The 17,654-nt window shown below is 49.6% G+C and overlaps 1 protein-coding gene across 4 annotated transcripts in view; it reads right to left on the reverse strand.

Moving 5' to 3' along the window:
• Nucleotides 1-3,218: 3,218 nt before the first annotated feature.
• The window catches only part of SRGAP2 (SLIT-ROBO Rho GTPase activating protein 2), a 114,407-nt gene continuing 99,971 nt past the window's right edge, over nt 3,219-17,654 (reverse strand). For 3 of the 4 annotated variants that reach the window (XM_038162218.1, XM_038162217.1, XM_038162216.1), the window contains 4 exons: nt 15,481-15,661; nt 13,842-13,988; nt 11,395-11,722; nt 3,219-7,104 (listed from right to left, as the gene is read on the reverse strand). In XM_038162218.1, coding sequence (XP_038018146.1) covers nt 6,721-7,104; nt 11,395-11,722; nt 13,842-13,988; nt 15,481-15,661 — 1,040 coding nt within the window. In that variant the 3' untranslated portion in view covers nt 3,219-6,720. The other variant, XM_038162219.1, reaches the window with a different exon arrangement.

Raw genomic sequence — 17,654 nt, forward strand, 5'->3', positions numbered from 1 at the left:
TCCCCATGCCCAGGATGGCACCAGGCACTCCTGCCATCAGTGTCCCCATGCCCAGGATGGCACCAGGAGCTCCTGCCATCAGTGTCCCCATGCCCAGGATGGCACCAGGCACTCCTGCCCTCAGTGTCCCCATGCCCAGGATGGCACCAGGCACTCCTGCCATCAGTGTCCCCGTGCCCAGGATGGCACCAGGCACTGCTGCCATCGAGTGTCCCCGTGCCCAGGATGGCACCAGAAGCTCCTGCCATCAGTGTCCCCATGCCCAGGATGGCACAGGCACTCCTGCCATCAGTGTCCCCATGCCCAGGATGGCACCAGGCACTCCTGCCATCAGTGTCCCCGTGCCCAGGATGGCACTGGGCATTCCTGCCATCGAGTGTCCCCGTGCCCAGGATGGCACCAGGCACTCCTGCCCTCAGTGTCCCCATGCTCAGGATGGCACAGGCACTCCTGCCATCGAGTGTCCCCATGCCCAGGATGGCACCGGGCACTCCTGCCATCAGTGTCCCCATGCCCAGGATGGCACCAGGCACTGCTGCCATCAGTGTCCCCATGTCCAGGATGGCACCAGGCACTGCTGCCATCAATGTCCCCATGCCCAGGATGGCACCAGGCACTCCTGCCATCAGTGTCCCCATGCCCAGGATGGCACAGGCACTCCTGCCATCAGTGTCCCCATGCCCAGGATGGCACAGGCACTCCTGCCATCAGTGTCCCCATGCCCAGGATGGCACAGGCACTCCTGCCATCAGTGTCCCCATGCCCAGGATGGCACAGGCACTCCTGCCATCAGTGTCCCCATGCCCAGGATGGCACAGGCACTCCTGGCTCCTGCAGATCCTCCCTCAGCCGCTCCCCAGCCCCTCAGCATCATCCCTGAGCGTTCCAGCAGCCCCAGGCCGTGCTCTCCCTCTCTCCCACCCCAGGACATCACACAGCAGCACCCTCAGGTCAGTGTTTCCACCATACCCAAAACATTTATTTCTCCAAAACTATTGCTAATGACAATGGATACATTTCGTTGCCCCAGTATGGATTTAACACTTCCAACACATCGACTCCTAATACTGTACAAGACTGTACCAAAAAGGGGGGAGGAAAAAAAAACAAAACCAAAAAAAAGGCTGTACCTCCATATTGTACAGAGTTCTATGTACAAAGTACAATTTTACACAGTTTAATATGTACACCATATATATACTGGTGTAGAGGACATGAAACAGTGGAAACTTGTTTTAGCAAGAACATTCCATCCCACCATGAAAGAACCGCTGCTGACAACCCCGGGTTCAGACAGGAAAACACAATTCCTACACTTTGCAACCCCATCTTCCTGCATTTACAGCAGGCCCACTGGAAATCAGAGCTGGGTTTCAGCAATTGCCCTGGCTGAGCTACATCGAGCTGGGCTTTCAGAGGAGCTGCTGCTCACAATATTGCTCCAGCAGTTTGGCACACTCAGAGTCCAACCCCTCGGGCTCGGGGTGTTCACACCTCAGGGCTGAGCCTGGAGGAAAGGCTGGAGGTTGAGCCCACCTCAGGGCTGTGCCTGGAGGAAAGGCTGGAGGTTGAGCCCACCTCAGGGCTGTGCCTGGAGGAAAGGCTGGTGAAGTCCCCTTCAGGAGTAAGGTTACTACAGTGCCTCAGAAAGGACGGGCCCACCTACGATTCCCACTGCAAACTGAATATTTACCCTGTGTGAAGCTCGGCAGATCAAGTATGAGCACGGCAGGGAGCTGCCTTCCCTCTCCACCTTCCCCTCTTTTTGGCCCATCGCTGACAAACACTTGCATCCCAAACTACGTTAGAGGAAGCACAAAATTTAACAGGCAAAACAAAACAAACCCAAACCAACAAAACCCTTAAATTTTCCAGGCTTTGAACTGCTGTTTTGGCATGTCTAGAGCCACCCAAATGGATGGTTTGCTGCTAGAAGAGCCTGGAAAAGAATTCATCTGCCTGGTGGCGGGCGGAACCGCTTGTGCGCGACACAGCCGGGGCCATCCCGGCCCCGCAGGCACGGGCAGAGGGTCAAGTATTTCTATTTTTGCTTCTTATTTTCAAGTACCAGGTTGTCACACGGACACAGAGACGAGCAGGGAGCCGGCGTGGAAGGAGCTCAAACCCCAAAGTTCAGTCCATGAAGTGCTTGGTGATTCCCCAGGGCTGGTGCTGGAGCGTCCCTGGGGGAAGGACGCTCCCTCCTTTCCACCCTTGTGCCACCAGCCCACTAAAGGAGCAGCTTTGTGTCCCCAGCTGCATCTGTGGGGCATTAGCCAAGGCCAGATAAGCCCAAAAAAGGGTTTTTGTTTTTTTTTGTGAAAGCTAAAACTCTCAAAATAAATAAATCCCCAGCTTGTTGAACTCAATGTCCTGTTCTGGACAGGCCCACAAGCAATGGGAATGCCCCGGTGCTCCTGCTTTCCTGTGGTTTTGGAAGCAGTTTTGGAAGCAGTTCCCTACCCAGGGGAGTTCAATGTGTTTGGGGCACATCCCTCGACAGCCAGGGCTTGGTCCTGCCAAGCACAGGTGCCCCTGCCCAGTGTCACACCTGGGGGGACAGGGGCACCTCCTTGCTCTCCCTCCTTTGCTCGTGGATGTGCTGGACAAGGGGGTGAGCTCAGCCTCTCGTGGAATCCACCCAGCTGTCTCAGTGGGGATTTTTGGGGCATTTTTCCATCATTCCTGATCCCCTCCACAGGGATCCCACCAAGGGAGCGTCCCCACAGCCCCGGGAAGGATCTGAAGTGCTGAGAACCAGAGACTGGTTCGATTTTTGCAGAAGAACATCTCCCAAAAGCTCCGTAAATCCCCACAGCTACGCCACGCTCCGCTGCATTTGAGGTTTTTGACACAGAGAAGAAGAGAAATAAGGCAGCAAACTCCACCTGCAATGAACCTCTCCTGTCCCAGTATTGCTGGAGCTCTTCCAGGTGCGCCGGTCGGCCCCGTACCAAGTGCAAGGTGGGGAGCTGCAACAGATGGGATTTCTTGCCAAGCTGAAGTGTTTTGATTCAGTAAATAAATTTATGAGAACTTGGTTATCTTAACCTACTTTTGTGCAAGAACAATCTTGCCTTAAAAAAGAAGAAAAAAAAACCTAAAAAGAAAAGAAAAAAATCAACAAAAACTCCCAAAACCCAACACATGAGGTATTCAGCACAGGAAACCCAAAGACTCCTTTTGAACAGGTATAAAATACAGACATTTACAACAACTTTTTTTTTTTGTTTTTGTTTTTTGTTTTGTTCTGCTGTCACAGTGCACTCTAATTATTTACTCATTTTGTTGCAGTAAAATACCCAGCACAGGTAAAATGAGAGGGTTTGATCGTGTCCCACTGCTCGGACATGAAACAAATTTACAATTCATAAACTTTGGACGACCTCAGAGAGGCAGAAATTAAGCAATGGTTAAAGCACACTGCTCCATTCCCAACTAGGGAAATAACCCAGAAAAGGTCTGAGCTTCAGAAACCATTCAGATTGATCACCTAAAACCATGTTTCATTTTAAAAGTTTTTTTTTTTTTTTTGTTTTGTTTTGTTTTGTTTTTGCTTTGGATTATTTCAATCCAACACCTGATGAACAAGGTTCATACAAAGCACTATCCAACAGACAGACATCATTCCAGTTATCAAACACTTCTTTTGTCTTCATATTCGACACAAACGTTACAGGAAAAGTCACGAAAAGAGGAATTTCCTTGGAAGAGCTAAAATTTCTTCGGGATATGAAGATGTGGAGTGCCATTGGTACCTCCCCAAGCAAACCACTGAGTCAGACCTGTCCTCAGGGAGGGAACATTTCCAGTTCCTCCTTCCCACCTTTCCGGCAGCCACTGCTCATCAAACACCCGTGGCAAACGTCCTCTCAGCCTTGTGTGTGTTCAGAGTGAGGAGGACAAGCTGTAATCTCCTTTTTTTCCATGATTTCCACTATTTCTGCTCATCAAACACCCATGGCAAACGTCCTCTCAGCCTTGTGTGTGTTCAGAGTGAGGAGGACAAGCTGAAAATCTCCTTTTTTTCCATGATTTCCACGATTTCTGCTCATCAAACACCCGTGGCAAATGTCCTCTCAGCCTTGTGTGTGTTCAGAGTGAGGAGGACAAGCTGTAATCTCCTTTTTTTCCATGATTTCCATGATTTCTGCTCATCAAACACCCGTGGCAAACGTCCTCTCAGCCTTGTGTGTGTTCAGAGTGAGGAGGACAAGCTGTAATCTCCTTTTTTTCCCATGATTTCGTGTGAGATTTTCTTGTTTCATCCCTCCCACGTGTGATTTTTCCGCCCGAGGAAGAGGAAGGAGGAGCTTCAGCCTGTCCTATTGCTTGTGTCAATCACAGTGCACACCAGAATTCCAGTTGAGTTGCTCCATATCCAGGTGATCCTGCCAAGCACCTTGCCCTTGGCAGCAGGATTGTCCCAGAGCTGTGGATGCTAGAGAAGCACAGTAAGAATTCAGATACAGACAGTTGCTGTTACAGTAACCTGAAGTCTTTTTTAATTTTTTTTTTTGTTTTTTTTCCCCATCTAATTCCACACTTCAGACCTTGAAGCTGGAAAAGAGCAGCTCCTCCAATGTGCTGTGCGTGGCTGAACACTTCTTCTTAGGAATATTGAATGCTAGGCATAAAAATATAAAAAAGAAAATAAGGCATTAAAATGAGGCCAAGTCAATTGACAGAGATCCTGCTCTTGACACAGATTAACTTTGGTCATTTGAGACCAAAACAAAACAAAAAAAGAAATCAAAAAAACCCAAAAAATCTTACTAAAAAGGAAATGCCAGAAAGTTCTGCCTGAGCAAAAAATTACAAGTTGAATCATTCTATTTTTTTCCCCCAAAAGAACAAGTGATTCCTTGGTGGTAGAAGTCCATCAGAACCTGAGAGCAAAGGTGGCTGGTGGCACTGGTGGCATCTCCTGGAGGGCAGGGACACTCGTACCGTGGGGCTCCCCGGGAGAGCTCAGGAGGAACGGGAGACGAGGAGCGTTCTCACCAAGACCTTCCCGTGCTCCCCGGTTCCTTAAGCCAGGGCCCTGAGGAAGCTGGCTCTCTGGAAAGTCACTAATCATGGATTGATTGCTTCTAGAAAGGGGGTTGTGCGCGTGGGGACAGGGATGCAGGAGGGCCCTGCTCCATTTTTCCAAGTCTCATGCTAAATGCACGAGAAAAGGACATTTCAGCAACTCTTCGTTGTTTCTTCTTTAAGTTAAATTAAACGGACTTTGCAGTCACCAGGAACTCTCAAACTGCAAGGAAACTCAGCTTAAACGGGTGAGGAGAATGACTTTTCTTCTCTTGTCCTGAATCCATTATCTGGTGGAAGCCTAAGATGTGCAGCTTGGTTGAAATCCTGGAAAAGCCGAGGAACCAGGCGAGCTCAGGGCCAGCCAGTCTCCGCTGCTTAGCGGCACGAGCCTTTTAATTATTAAATTAAATAACCGTGGGCGCCGTGGAGAATTCCCAGGGGAGTACAAAAGAGTCTGTGGATGCTGCTGGCTACGGATAAATACAAATAATACCAAAGGATTCATTCACAGGTCAGCCCTGCACGGAGCAGGCGTGGCAGGGAGCGCGGGGGCAGCCACCGCAGAGGCCACGTGCTGTCACATCCCTGTCCCCAGCAGCGTTCCCTGCACTGCTCTATAAGAGCAGAGAGGGACAAGGCAGGGAGCTGAGAACTCCTGAGCGAAGTTTTTACAGTGCTTGGCGCTGGGATGGGGGTCAGGATCTGTCCTGAGGAACAGCAGAGGGTGTCTTGGGGATGGGCTCCCAGCAGAGGATGCTTCTTTTCAAAATGATCTCTTTTTTTTTTTCCTTTTTGTTCTGTTTTACATTCAGTCTCCCGAGAGCAAACACCACATCAGAGCCCACGGGCTGAAAACGCCACTGGAAACAATAAAGCTGCTTTTAAATATGGGAGAGCAAAGGGGGAAACCAGTGAAGATTGTCCATAAGCAAGGAGCGGGCTCTTTCTTGTGCTCCCAGAGCTCAGGAAGATGTTTGTTTATATTTGCACAGACACGTCTTACGTAGAACTCCACAAAATCTACGAGTGTTCCAGAGTAAACTGATTTTTCCATGACAAATAAAGCATGAGGCTGGATGGCCAAAGGTTTTGGCCCTGAGGGGGAGGAATGGGGAGCAAACAAACAAAACCAGAGGATGTGATGGAAGTCGAGACAGACCCTTAACCACCGTGGCACCAGCGGGCGACAGAATAATAATAATAATAATTATAATAATTATAATAATTATAATAATAATAATGCACAAGAAACAGGCATGTCCAAGCTCCACGTAACCAGTGGCACCAAAACATGCAATAGACTAAAATCTATCCTATTGTTTCCCTGTGATAAATGAAACACAGAATATAGAAGTCACTACACCAGTATCCCAAAACAGGACACCACCGAATGTTCCTTCCAGCGGCCGAACACTTGGACAAGGCATCGAAACCAAAATCCAACTCATCCCTTGGTGTTTTCCCGCTCAGCTTCACAGTGGCTCGTGGACTGTGGATTTCCCAAGCGTGGCAGGAGCTGTCCTGGGCACGCGGGACGAGGCTGCGGCCGCTCAGGAGCTCCCAGCAGCTCCCGGCAGCTCCCCTTCGGTCCAAGCATCCGTTAAATAGGAATTCTAATGTCTTTGCCAGAGTCTCTCCACCCGGAACAGCAGGAGTTGTACCCAGAGAGCAGCAGGGGGTGCGTCAGACAGTACAGGACTTGTCTGGGGGCTGCTGAGCTGCAGAGGGGGCCACGCCGGGGGTGCTGGCGCTGGTTTTGGGGAACACGGCGGGCTTGGGCCGCGTGGCCGGCGGCTTCACCTGCGTGGCCATTTTGACAGACTTGACGGGCCTGAAGGTGCAGGGGATGTCCCCAGCGGTGCTGGCGCTGCGCTGGAACGGGGGCTCAGTGTCCTTGAGGAGCTGGGTGTGCAGGGGGCTGGAGGGCTCCGAGGTGGGAGCCACCACCGGGGAGGTTTTCAGGGGCTCCAGGGTGTCGAGGACGACGTCGGGCGCGTGCTTGACGCTGCTCTGCCTCTCCAGCTCCCGCAGCTCGTTCAGCGCCGAGTTCATGGTGGCTTCAATGTCCTGCAAGCACAGCAGAGCAGCCCAGTGAAGGCATGGCCAGACACATAAATCACCAGATAAAAGCCAGGTTTTCAGCAAATTTCAGTTTTCTGAACACCAAACCGTGCGGCACCGCAGCCTGCAGCCAATAATCACAAAATTTTCCAGCAACGGGGAGCAAAATCATTGCTAGCACTGCCCTGATGCTAATCTGGCCCTTCACTGCTCCTGATGCTGCCCAGAGTTCAAAGCAAAGCCCCAAATGGCAGCGAGGAACAGAAACCAAAGCACTGGTGCCCATTCTTGCAGTTTATTTGGCACGTGAGGTTCAGGAGAGTAAATTCCTGAAGGGAGCACTCATGGCTTGGACACTGGGCCACACACTGAATCCTCGTGGGCTCCTGCTGCCTCACTGGCTTTCCCACTAAGCTGTTCCCAGAAATGTATTTCACAGGACTTGGAATTTCAGAAAACACAGAAGATGTCAGAAACACGTGTAGCAACCAGAACTGGCCCTCCTCCTTCCTCTTAAAAACCATTACATTATTAACAAATAAAAATGAAGAGAACTTTTGAGCTAAAACCATGGGGGTTTGTCTCAGGACCTACACGCTGTCTGCTGGAGAGTCCAGTGGTGCACAGAACTCCCTGGGGAGCAGCAGAACTCAGCCTGGCTGTGACTCACACTTTTGGCTGCAGCTTTCCAGCTTCCTCCGAGCTTTTTCAGGGGGTGGAGAAGGTAAATCAGTCAAGGAATGGTGGAAGAAAGCAGAGGCAGAAATCTGACGCCTCCCACTCTATCTTGAGGCCAGGCAGATTTTTGTTATGAAGTTGTGGAAATATGTAAGATGGTTATGGGGTGGTGTTTGAGCAGATACTACAGAGAAGAACATTGATTTAACACAGCTTGGGTTTTTCTCCCTCCTCTTTTCTATTTATTTTCCCCTCCTCTTTCCTTTTTGTCCCCAGACTCTTCTCCAGTGAAACAATGGAGGGAAGGTTCTGGCAGGGAGAGGAGGCAGAACAACTTCAGTCAGAGCCTAATTGAAAAAACAAAGAACCTGATTTATATCAACCAAAGCCTCAGAAGGACAGGGAAGCAACAGGAGCTGTACACCACATTTCCACTTCAACAAATGGGCTTAAGGTACCCAAAATGGCAAAACACAAATTCCCACCAGCATTAAACCTGCTGAATTTTAACGTGCCCCTGATTTGTTATGTGGAGGTGCTGTTTTGTCAATAAAAATTCTGTTTATTTCTCACGTGTTTCCCCCCAGCTCCTCAGGAACCTGCAGAGCCCCGAGCCAGGCAGAGCAGTCAGGGCTCCGGGGCTGGCTTTGTAACCTGAGCCTGGAGCATTCCTTGGCTTCAGGCAGAGCCATCCATCCCGCTGCAAACAGAGGGTACAGGCAGATGCGAGTGCGGGCACTCGCATCCACCCAGGAAGAGCCCTCTGCAAGAGGGAAATCTCTGACTTCACATCTTTGTAGCCAGCCCTGACTTCAAGGCCCCCGTGTAAACAACTAACTCCTGAAAACCAGCAGGGCTGTGTTCAGAGCTGGCTGCTGCTCACACCCTGAGCCCTGCGAGAGGACGAGGATGCCACTGGAGCACTGCAGGAGTCAGCAGCCTGCTTTTGTTAGGGCTGTGCTGCTCCATGTGCTTCCCACGCCGTGGGTTTGTACGTGCTGAGTGTTTTAGTGGTGATACCAGTGGTAATACCTTGCATAGTTCAGTGTGTGCCAAAATACCAGATGAAACTATCAAAAAAGCTTTTATCGTACAAGACAGAGAAGCAGAAAAAGATTTGCAGAGAGTTCTTGAAATCTTACAGAGATGAAAGTACAGACACAGATGTCACGCCACAGGCAAGGCTGCACCACTGACAGGAGAGTGTAAATCCACAAGAAATACTTCATTTCTCTCAGGTCTTGAAGTTATGGTTGCTTAATTCTCTGCTGGCACCTTTGGAATCCGAGTCACTTTCTGAAATGGGTGTTTTTAGTGCTGAAAGTGTGGGTAACCAGCAGGGCCAGGTTTTTGTGGAGGAAGGACCTGACTGTTTATCTTCCTCAGGAAAGCAGCCTCAGTGCCTGCACACAGGGGTGAAAGCCCAGACTGGGCTGTGTCCTCAGCTAATGTTGCACTGACAGAATCACAGAATGCTGGGCTTGCAAGGGACCTCTGGAGTCCAAGCCACCGTCCAGGCAGGGTCACCTGCAGCAGGTGACACAGAAACGCATCCAGATGGCTTTGGGGTGTCTGCAGAGAGGGAGACTCCACTCCCGCCCTGGGCAGCAGATCAGGGCTCTGCACCCTCATGGACAGGAGCTCTTCCTGAGCTTTTTGTTTTAATCTACGGCTCCTTGTGCTGCTGCTGAACAGAGCCTGGCACCATCCTGACACTCCCTGGGGACATTTGTGTGGATTAGTGGGATCCCCTCTCCAGACTGATCAGCCCCAGCTCCCAGAGTGTCTCCTCATCCAGAGCTGCCCTTCCCTCCTGGGGAAAGGACAAGATATCAAATCCCACCTTGCACTCAAACACCTCTTGCAGGATAATGGTTCAATCAGGTGCCAAAATGGATCCCATAAACATTTTCACAATATAAGACTGAAATAAAGACAGGAAAAACCCAGCCATACATGGATTACCCCTGGGATTTCTGCAGCCCTTTCTTGTCTCTTTCTGCTTTATATTTAATGCCTGTTTGTGGGTTAGCATTAAAAAACAACTCCTTGCCTGAAAACCAACCTTAAATGAGATTAAAATGGAGCTGAGGGTTCTGTCCTGCAGAGCAGAAATAAGGAAAAGAGGGATTGCACTGCTGGACATCAGAAAAGATGAAATAAGCACAGGAATCACCCTCTGGTAAACAATCTCGATAACACCTTCCACATGTGTACAACAACAGGTGTAGTAAATGGAGATAAGAACTGTTTCTCATACTTTTTTCTGAGCTTTTTTACAGTTTCTCACAGCTTCCCAGGAAAATCTTTGGAGAGAATGATGTGTGTCTGTGTTCAGAGGATCTGTGATTACCACATCCCCCCTGCTCCCAGGCTCCCCAGCAGAAGCTGCTGTGCCACTGTCACATCTTCTGAAAAATCCCTTGGCCAGGATTCCTTCTCCTGGGAAGCTGAGAAGCCTCAGAGAAAAAGGAAAACAACATTATCTCATTTGCTTCTGCTGTGTTTTGCTGCTTGGGAATGTGGCTGGAGATTGTTTGGAGAATGTGGCTGTTGATCAATGTGTTTGATTGGTTTCATGGGAATTGTTTTAACTTAATGACCAATCATGGTCAGGCTGTGTTGGACTCTGGAAGGCATCACCAGTTTTCATTATCGTTCTTTGTAGCCTTCTGTCTGTATCCTTCCTCTATTCTTTAGTACAGTTTTAGTAGAGCATTCTTTTGTAGCCACATTTCTCCTCACAGAGAAAAGCAAGGCACAATTCTTCCCAAGGATTGCTGAGATTCACAATCTCTGCACCTCAGAGAAAGGAAAAACACAATTCTTATCATTTGCTGTGCCTGTGTTTGTGGCAAAGTGAATGCAATATGGAGATTGTTTACCCAGAGTGATGGGGTTTGGGTTCCTTGGCCTGTCAGGGCCAGCTGTGTGTGTGGGGACTGTTGGGGACAGTCACGAGATGAGTGCAGTGTGTGCAGGGTTGAGTGCTTGGCAGCTTCAGTTTAGATGTAACATTGTGTAATATAATACAGAATAATATAGTAAAATAAAGTAATTAATTAGCCTTGTGATATTAATGGAGTCCTCCTCATCATTCCTCCTTTGTCAGGAGCAAAAATCTCCACTATATTCTTTAACACATGATAGTATCATAAAATAATAAATTAGTCCTCTAAGAACATGGAGTCAGATTCATCATTCCTTCCTGCCAGGGGGAACCCCAAAAACACCACTGTCGTCGTGTTTGAGGGTCCCCAGGATGAGGGAAGAGATGAGAATCTTGACTCCGTGTTTCAGAAGGCTGATTTATTATTTTATGATATTATATTATATTAAAATGCTATGCTATAGCTATACTAAGAAGAATAGAGAAAGGAAAGGAATAAAGGGATGAATAATAAAAACTCGTGACAGACTCAGAGAGTCGGCACAGCTGGACCACGACTGGTCACCCAGTAAAAACACCTCCCACGGACCCAGCAAAGATGCACCGCTGCATTCCACAGCAGCAGATAATTATTGTCTTTCTTTTCCTCTGAGGCTTCTCGGGAGAAAAAAATCCTGGCAAAGGGATTTCCATAAAATATCCCAGCGGCGTCCCAGAGCGCTGCTCACCTGGGCGATGACCTCGGGGTCCATGGGCCGGTGGTTGTTGAAGCTCTTGGAGCGGCCGGCGCTGACGGCCTTGCGCACCTGCGGGCTCTCCATGCGGCTCTTGAGCGACGAGTGCCGGCTGATGGAATTGAGGCTGCCGTGGCCACTGATGGAGCATTTGTCTGGAACCTCCTTGGGAAGACTTTGGCTCATTATGGGCTGAGATGAGGGCCTGGAAGCGGCTATGGCCCCGGGGGAGGCTGGTTCTGCCAGGGAACTACCTAGGCCGTGGCTGTCACTCTGGCGGAACGCTCTTCTGATGCTGCCTGACTCTGGTTTCTTTCTTTGCCTTCAGTCACAAAAGCAAAACAAGTCAATACAAGCAGGTACAGGGCTGTCATTTGAAGATATCCCCCCAAAACAACACACAGGACAACGGGGAGAGACACAGAGGTATCCAGATTACAAACAGACCCAGGGGTTGAGGAGTGATTGCGGTACAGTGGAACAATTATAGATTATAAATTATAAATCATTCCAGTTTCACGCTTCTAACAACAAGGCTGAGTCCTGGCAGCTGTGCACATTCATAGCAACACCAGAAAACTTGGGTGGAACGTGATTAACTTGGTCAAGAGGAGAAGAATTTATACTGGAACAAAAAAAAAATAAAAAAACCCTCTGTGCCATCGACAGGTTTTGATGATGTGTTTTTATTACATTCCAAGAGCAGAGCTACAATCTTTGACTGGAGGACACAGTATAAGTCTACTAAGCTCCTGGCCCAAGGCATCAAGTTATTATTTTCAGAGATCAGCAAGCAAAGACCCCCAGTTTGGGGTTAATGATCATTTCCAATGTTTGCTGGTGGTAGGAGATGGTTCTTTTTCATGGCTTTGGCAGGACCACAAGGCATGGGCTACAGATAAACCAAAGGGATGATGTCAAATGGATGAACTGGTCCAAAGAATTTAGTTTCTACCCCAGCACCATGAGGTCTGACAGCACGATTCCACTCAAATCATGGGAAGGCCAATGCAGCAGAATACTTTATGCCATAGGTCTGAAGCTTGGCATCCATTATACAGGGAAGGATCCATTTATATATAGCACCAGCCCCATGAATAACTGCAAGAAAGTGTTAACTCCAGTAGGATTTTGGCATCCAAATAATAATTCAGTGGGTGGCACAACTGTCATTGCGAAACCATCTGATTTAATTTTGCTCAAGTGTGTTCTCACATAGGTCAGAAGATTCATTCCTAAAGAAAAAACAACAAAATGAGTCTTATGCTACTTATTGCTAAATATCAGGTTCCCTAGTAAAGGGAAAAAAAAAAGCCCCAAAAACTAGGGTGGACATTCCCCAGGCTCCTGAAAACCACTACACACAACTCTACCAAAGCCAGCAGATGGTGAAGCTCCAGCACAGGTCTGTTATTACACAAATCTCTCCATAGCTGGCAGAATGGCCGCTCCAGTGGCTCAGACAGCAAATATCATAAAAGAAAGCCCAGATCCCAAGCTGATGCAGATTAACACGGCTTCCCAGATATCACTGGAGCTCTGCTGAATCCCACGAGGAAGGCCCAGGCTCTCTAGGCCATGAGCAGGGCCCAAACCTTTTAAAAGGATGCATTTGTGCTAATGCCTTTATAGACTACATTGTGTTAAATTAGCTGAAGGTTAAGAACATCCCCTCCCATCAAACTGTAATTATCACATAAAACCTTCACTGCACAGTGGAGGGGGGTGGGGGGTTTTAACACAAAGGAAATAATCAGAAATATACGGGGATAAATCTGTCTAGAAAAACTATTTACCAGATAATGGAATTTAGTCTGCTACTATCTTGATTTCCCAGCTTTTTATTATGTTGAGTGTTGGCTAAAGCAACAATTTCTGGTGGAGGAGGCAAGGTTAGAGCAACAGGGGGTTGTGCTGTTCCACTGCAAGCATATGGTTAGTAACCCGAGGTGAGGAGTGCTGCAGAAACAAAGGAGTGCTCCAGGCAGCGCCAGACGGTGGGACTGCAGGTATGGCATTTATCACAAACTGGGACACAGCTTCCTGCAGGAACTGTCCCCCCAGCCCAGCACACAGGACGTGGCAAACGCGGAGGAGACGCGACAGATCACACAACACGGGGAGGGACGGGGACAACGACACGAGATCTCAGCCCAGCACTCCCCTCCCTTCCTCTGTCTGCTCAAGGCATAGAACAGGGCATATTTGGGAAAACAGGACCAGATGGCACCTTGGAGACAGGGAAGAGAAGCCAGCGGGGTTTCAAATGAGCGATGGTGACAGAGAGGGGACAGCAAAATGCGAGTGAGTTACTAGAGGGGGAAGCAGAGAAAAAGGGTGGCAGTGCTGGTTAATGAATCATTTTCAGGGAAGGAAGCATTTCACTGGACTCATCACCAAGCTCTTGACAGGCAGGGGAAACAATGCAAGGCTGCTCTTACTTGTTGATGTTCGCAAGGTAAATATCTGCGACGTGGCCCCCGCTCGGGCAGCTGGCACCAGCTCTGGCTGTCACCTTTTCCTCCGGTGGCTCAGAATTTATTTCTATTTCCGACTTGGGGCTGGACCTTTCCGACATGCCGTCCTCACTAGGAAGGAGGAGGGGAGGGTATCACAACCACAACAGCAGTGCTGGGTTTCCAGTCCAGTGCAAGCGTAGAGCAGCACTGTGTGAGCATCCTGAGAATCACCAGGGTCCTTCAAATCACTGAATGGTTTGGCTGGAAGTGATCTTAATCATCTTCTTCCACCCCCCTGCCATGGGCAGGGATAGCACCTGCTACCCAAGGGTGCTCCCAGCCCCATCCAGCCTGGCCTTGGGCACTTGCAGGGATGGGGCAGCCACAGCTGCTCTGGGCACCCTGTGCCGGGCCTGCCACCCTCCCAGGGAACAATTCCTTCCAATACACCCATTCTAATCCTGCATCCTACAGCTATTCCTCCTCCTCCTGAGCACCTGATTCCTGTAAGCACCCTGGAGATCCCAGCTGTGCCAGACACCAGAACAATTCTTTCCTCAGCCCTCCACCTCTGCGAGCGCCCCTGTGTGAGAACCTGAACCCTGCTGTGGCGTGTGGCCACAAAGCCCCATGCCAGGGTGACACCGTCCTGACACTGCTTGGGGAGCTTTGTGTGGATTAGTGGGATCCCTTCTCAGCCCTCTCCTCTCCAGACTGACCAGGTCCCGGAGTCTCTCCTCATCCAGAGCTGCCCTGCAGAGCCACCCTTCCCTCCTGGGGAAGGGACACGAGATTAAATCCCACCTTGCCCTCAAACACCTCTTGTGGCCCACTGCAGGTTCTTAGTTGGTGTCCCAGACTGCAAGGCAAGATGGATTCTATTTGCCATCTGTATGGCAGTTGTCTTCTGTTAATTGGCCAGTTTTCCTTATCTCTTCCACACCCAATCCTCCCTCCAGAGAGACATCTGCTGATAACAGGCCATGGAATGTCACTGCAGGGCTGATAAGAGCTACAGCACCCCATGGGAGATGCTCCCCCAGAGGGAGGAGCCAAGCATTCCTACCCGGATACAATCTGGAGCTTCTGGAACACCAGCACAGCTTCTGCACTGGATTCCCAGAGGAACAGCAGCTGCCTCTGCCACTGGATCTCCAGAGGAAGACTCCACCTTTCTCCAGGATCCCTGCTCCAGCAGAACCACCCCTGACACTCCAGGAGGGCTGCAGCCACAATTCCAGTGGCACTGCTGCCAACACCCTGACCCACAGGGTGTCAGGCTGTGCTCTGACCCTGTCAGTGTTGCTTTGGTTCACTGCATTGTTTATTTTATCCTTTTATTTTCTTCCCTATTAAAGAACTGTTATCCCTACTCCCATGTTTTCTGCCTAAGAGCCCCTTAATCTAAAATTTATAGCAATTCAGAGGGAGGGGAGAGGTTCCCATTTTCCATTTCAGGGGAGGCTCCTGCCTTCCTCAGCACACACCTGGCTTTCCAACCCAAGACAGTTGGGTAATAATTACTATTATATTATATTATATTATATTATATTATATTATATTATATTATATTAGTGTTCTGCCTCTTCTGGAGGCAGCCCAGGCTGGGGGTGGCACCTACGTGTCCTGCACCACGATGTACTGGTGGGGGATGAGGCCGTCGATGCCGTTGTGCCGTCCCTCCCACCAGTCGTCCGAGGCGCGCTGGTAGAGCAGCAGAGAGGCTCCCTTCTTGAAGGACAGCTCCCGTGCAGTCCTGCCCAGGTAGTCAAACTTGGCTATGGCCTCTATGGGCTCACACTCTAGGAGACAGAAGGGAATAAAGAACATTTCACTGAGCACCTGCGTTGCCCTGATTTTCCGCGTGCGTGAGAAACTCCACTACAAACATGTAAACATCAGAAGGCTCAGAAGAACAGGGTGACAAAACCTGCCACGAAGCAGAGCATGAAGAGATCCAAGTGCTCCTCCTTCAGGCAGCAGAGGGTTGGCAGCAGGAACATTCAACCCCTGAACTTAAGGATGTTGCCCTTGCATCCTTTACCCTGATGCCTCAGGGTTTGGCTTTGCTATTTTTCAGGTTCTGTGCAGCTTCAGTGTGTGGGGCTGGGTTCACGTGAGGGGATGGTGAGCTCTGTTCACAGAGCAGGGAGACACAACAATTCCTGCTCTAGCTGGGGACCGAGGACAAATGATCCAAACCTCAGCCCAAGAGCACAAACAGCATGGGATGAAGAGAGAAAACAAGGATGGGACTGCATGGGCTGGAGCTGGAATGGGACAATTAACTCCAATATGCAAATGGAGCAGAACTTATAAAAGTGAGACACCCCGTGACCAGTTGTCCATTTTGTGACCATTTGGGTTCAGCTTGGGTCCATTTTGGGTTGTGCTGCCCAAGGGGGATCCCTTGAGGAGATCCCTTTAATAAATCCCTGTTTTGTTCTTTAGCTCTGTCTAGTCTCTGCTCTAACTCAGCCCTCACAAGGCCCATCAGCCTCATCCCCACACAGAGGGCACACTGGTATTCTCCAAGCCCTAAACCCCCTCACAGCAATTCAAGCCAACGGTGATGGAAAAGGCAAGAATTAGGGTTTCATTGAAATCAAAAGGGTTTCATTAAAATCAAACGGAGATGGAAGGGAATAAACAACAGTTCACTGAACATCTGGGCTCAGGTGAGCACTCAGCAGTTTAAACCTGCCACAAACCAGTGTATGAAGAGGATGAAGTGTTCCTTCCCTCTTAAGGCAGCAAAATTCAGAGGGCAACCCCTAAATTTAAGGATGCTGCCCTTTCATCCTTCACCTCATCCCCACACAGAGGGCACATCTGTATTTTCCAAGCCCCAAACCCCCTCACAGCAATTCAAGCCAACAATAATGCAAGTGGCAAGGGCAGAATCAGGGTTTCATTAAAATAAAAAGGCTTTCAGAGGTGGGAAGCAATCAGGTACACTCCAGACAAAAACCTGCCCAGGGTTCCCTTCCTTGAAAGCAGCTGAAGTGAATCCCCTGGGCGGGCAGGGGAGGGAAACATCCTCTCATCCCAGGCTGCTTCAGCAATAAAGCATCAATTCAGAAGGAAATTTCTGCTGCCTGTGAGGCTCACCTGAGCCAGGAGAGAGGAATTCTGGCACGGTGGGAGGCCCTGCTCTGCATCCAAGTGTCATGGAAGCAAAGGAAAACATGCAGTGCCTCCAGAGCTGGGCTTGGTGCAGGCTGAGGACACAGAAGATGCTCTGTGCCACTCCTGCAGAGCTCACACAGCAGCTCCAGCCATGCCCTGCCACTAATCCAGGTCCCTGCAGGACCCTGACATTATACAGAGGCACAATAAGGGCATTTAAGACACTCAGGAAAATCAATGTGGGATTCCCGTGGATTATTTTTAAGGCTCTCAAAAAAATCTGCCACTGTTTGAGTGTCAATGTGTATTCAGGCAGCTCCTGGCTCTGGGCAGGGATCAGGGGAATGGAGATGAGCTCAACCACACAGCCCCAGTGGGCTCCCTCTAATTACTTTAAAGGAGCTTTAATGCAGCCAAGCAATCCATGGAAATTGAGTTCTTTCCTGGAGAAAGAGATTTGTGGTTCCTCTCCCCTGATCAAAGAGAGATCAGCCACTCCACACAGAGATCTCTGCACCACAGGAAGCCTCGACAGTGCAGGAGGAAGCTCCAACGGGCTGAAAGGCCAAACACCAGGCACAGCTTTTGCAGTTACTCCTCGGGAGAGGATTTGCTCCAGGGTCTGGAGCTGCCCCTAGGCTGCAAGGAGCTAGCAGGGCTTGAGAA

Source organism: Motacilla alba, chromosome 26, assembly GCF_015832195.1.
Source record: "Motacilla alba alba isolate MOTALB_02 chromosome 26, Motacilla_alba_V1.0_pri, whole genome shotgun sequence".
NCBI lineage: Eukaryota > Metazoa > Chordata > Aves > Passeriformes > Motacillidae > Motacilla > Motacilla alba.